This window comes from Atta colombica, unplaced genomic scaffold (assembly GCF_001594045.1).
Source record: "Atta colombica isolate Treedump-2 unplaced genomic scaffold, Acol1.0 scaffold52, whole genome shotgun sequence".
Classification (NCBI taxonomy): Eukaryota; Metazoa; Arthropoda; class Insecta; order Hymenoptera; family Formicidae; genus Atta; species Atta colombica.
This window is the reverse complement of record NW_017259542.1, coordinates 1,418,133-1,421,134: the sequence shown is the minus strand read 5'-3', so window position 1 is coordinate 1,421,134 and position 3,002 is coordinate 1,418,133. Positions and strand designations below refer to the sequence as shown.

Sequence of the window (3,002 nt, the reverse complement as noted above, 5' to 3'; positions counted from 1 at the left end):
AAATCAATGACTTAAAAATAGATAATATCAGAATAGAATTTTTATGTAAAATATATAATTATATTAATTGCGCATTAATATTACATTGCGCATCATAAAAAAAGTTTTGGTTTTGGAAAATATTTTTGAAAAATTTTATTATTATTTTCAAACGACGACTTTTGACAATAGTTTTTTTTAAGATCTGTTCTCCAAAATATCTCACTTTTTTACAATTTTCGACAATTCTCGATATAATAATAGTAATAATAACAAAAAAAAATATACGATTCAATTTTTAATATGACAAACTCTCTCTCTTTCTTTTTTTCACAAATTATTATCTTAATGAAACATCTTTATAGAATTCAAGAACCCATAATCCCCCTAATGGGGCCCATACTGATATACGTCACTGTACCGATTTACCGAGTACGGTCGAGGAACAGGTCGCAACGTCGCGGCCCCACAGTCGCGTCGGCGCTCCGTTCGCCAGCCGTCGTCAAACTTGTTCTTCAGTCGATCTTCTGATGTGCCTTCGTTATTTCACTTGATGATGTGCAAATCATAGTGCGAAATTTATTATTTACGAAGGAGACATAAGTATCCAGATCTCCAGTGGATTCTTTGAAGAATTATATTCACTTTGACAGTTGAGAGATCCTTAGCGGTCCCTGAGACCGCTATGTCTTTACACACCATGGTGGGCCCAAGCCCGACTTAATAAAACTTATAAAGAAGATACCAACCGATTTGTAAGCAATATCTCAAGAAATTAATTGATCTTTGAGGAATATATTCAATATTAATATCAAAATAATAATAATTGATTAAAATAATATATATTAATTGGACTGATTAATATAATAGTAGAAAATATTCGAAAAAATTTTAATAACTAAATTAAATAATAAATTATTATTATAGAGAAGTGAGAGAAGATAGTGACTACCGTTGGTTTACCAAAGGACCTTGGAATAATTATGTACAATGTAAGCGCGATGTCAAAAATTCCAGTGACATTTTCACATTTATTTTTGAGTTAGCTCATATGTTTGAAAAATCTGATCGGAATAAGAATGAAAGAATGCGCACCACATAGGTGCGTAGAACATATAAGTTTGTCCAAAAGCACAAAAATTAAAAAGTAAAAAAAATGTGCAAAGAGAGAGATTTATGTGATTAACGAAAAAAATGTTAATAGTGATAAACGCAGCATAACAATAACGTACGCGGTACGCAAGGATCATTGCCTTTTTATCAGCAATTCTCAGTATTATCTTGAAATTGAACGATTATTTCTAAACATTTACTAAAGATACCGACTTTTACACCAAATTAGACCTTCTCTTTAAAGTACCATATTTGGATCTGATAAATAGATAGTAATTTCTTCTAATGAATAAAGATTAGACAGATGATTGTGTTAAAATCGATGAGGTGCGCATATCTTGTAAATATCGAGTGATCTGTGAAAACTGAGACGACTCGAGTGAGATCGGAGTGCGAATCGAATAAAACGTGTCGAATGGAGTGACGCCAGGATTTCTCGCAGATCATCGTCATCGTGTCTCATCGATGTAGCGCGATGTCGGCTTGGTGGCCTGTCGTGGCGGCGACGCTGTGCTTCTGGATATCCGCTGGTGAGTTTAATGCGTGATTATGCCAGTTGACCGATCGGAATTTATTTATATTATAATATCTCGTCTCCCTTAAATATATCATCAGAAAAAAAAGAAGCTTTTTTTTATAATAGTGATGACTATACAAGTTTTATATTTAGAATTAATACACACACGTAATGGATGAATTATTTTAGTTATTCCAATTAAAGTTAAATTAATTATTAATTCTTCTTGTAATCATTCAATTTTAGTTGCAATAAAACGATATAGAAAAGTTTATTCAACTATATATATTAATTCTACATAAAATTTGTAATTGTCACTTATATAGTTGTCATCATTATAAAAAGTGCTTATTTTTTTCTATGAGTGTAGATTTAAAATAATAATCTAAACTTTGTGATGTTAATTAATTAATATAATAATAAATAAAGAATTTATTTTTATATAAAAAAGTTTTAGTTCCGTAATACGTAATAAATATCTATAAAATTAATTTGAATCTGAAAGAAATTGATTTCTAGAAAAAAAATGCGAAATTGAGGATCCGAAATTAAAGATCCGAAAATTTATCAATATTTTATAAAACGTATGTTAGAAAATGAATATTTTATAAAACATATGTTAGAAATACCTCCTTTCTACGTATAAACAAAAAATAATCTGTAGCATTTGTGGAGCAATATAATTTCTATAAGCTATTTATTTTTACTAAAGAATTAATGAATATTTTGGAATAAAAATAAAATTTTAGCAATAATTCCATAGGAAATAATCTAAAAATTGCTAATTAATTTTGTATTTTTTTTTAAATAATTGTTACATATTAAATAATTGTTTAAATAATTGTAACATCAATATATGCGTTAAGTTCTCTTGGAAAGACATATCTGATATGAGCTATAAATATACAATATATGTATATACGCTTTCTAATATATATGGAGAAAGCCATATGTATTCGGATGTACATGGATGTTAGAGCGATCTTTATTTTAATATTTAAACGTAAAATATCGTTACTCTGATATCTAATATATATATTATTATATATATTTTATATATATATTTTTATTTATTTTATAATTTTGCTTTTAGTGTAAAACAGTAGACATGCAAGATAATGACGTTCAATGTAGTAAATCCTGCTTACGCCAACAATTCCTTTCTCTCCAGACCATGCTATTATAAGTTGCCTTGCTATTATAAGTTGCCTTGCCATGTAACAAGATACCATGCATTTGTGCAACAATAATCTCATCATGTTATTTTTGCACAGTAATTTGTTTCTTTTCTAAATTTATGAGAAATCTTAGGTAATTGTTAAAAGAATTTGGAATATTCTTTAAAATATAAACTATATATTCACGATAAAATAATAATTTTAATAGGCTAACT

General features: G+C 28.1%; 1 protein-coding gene across 1 annotated transcript in view; it reads left to right on the top strand.

The window, feature by feature from the left end:
- Nucleotides 1-1,310: 1,310 nt before the first annotated feature.
- Nucleotides 1,311-3,002, top strand: part of LOC108691786 (tyrosine kinase receptor Cad96Ca) — a 26,978-nt gene continuing 25,286 nt past the window's right edge. The window contains exon 1 of the mRNA XM_018199692.1: nt 1,311-1,622. Within this exon, the coding sequence (XP_018055181.1) occupies nt 1,568-1,622 (55 nt within the window). The 5' untranslated portion in view covers nt 1,311-1,567. The remainder of the gene's footprint in view (nt 1,623-3,002) is intronic.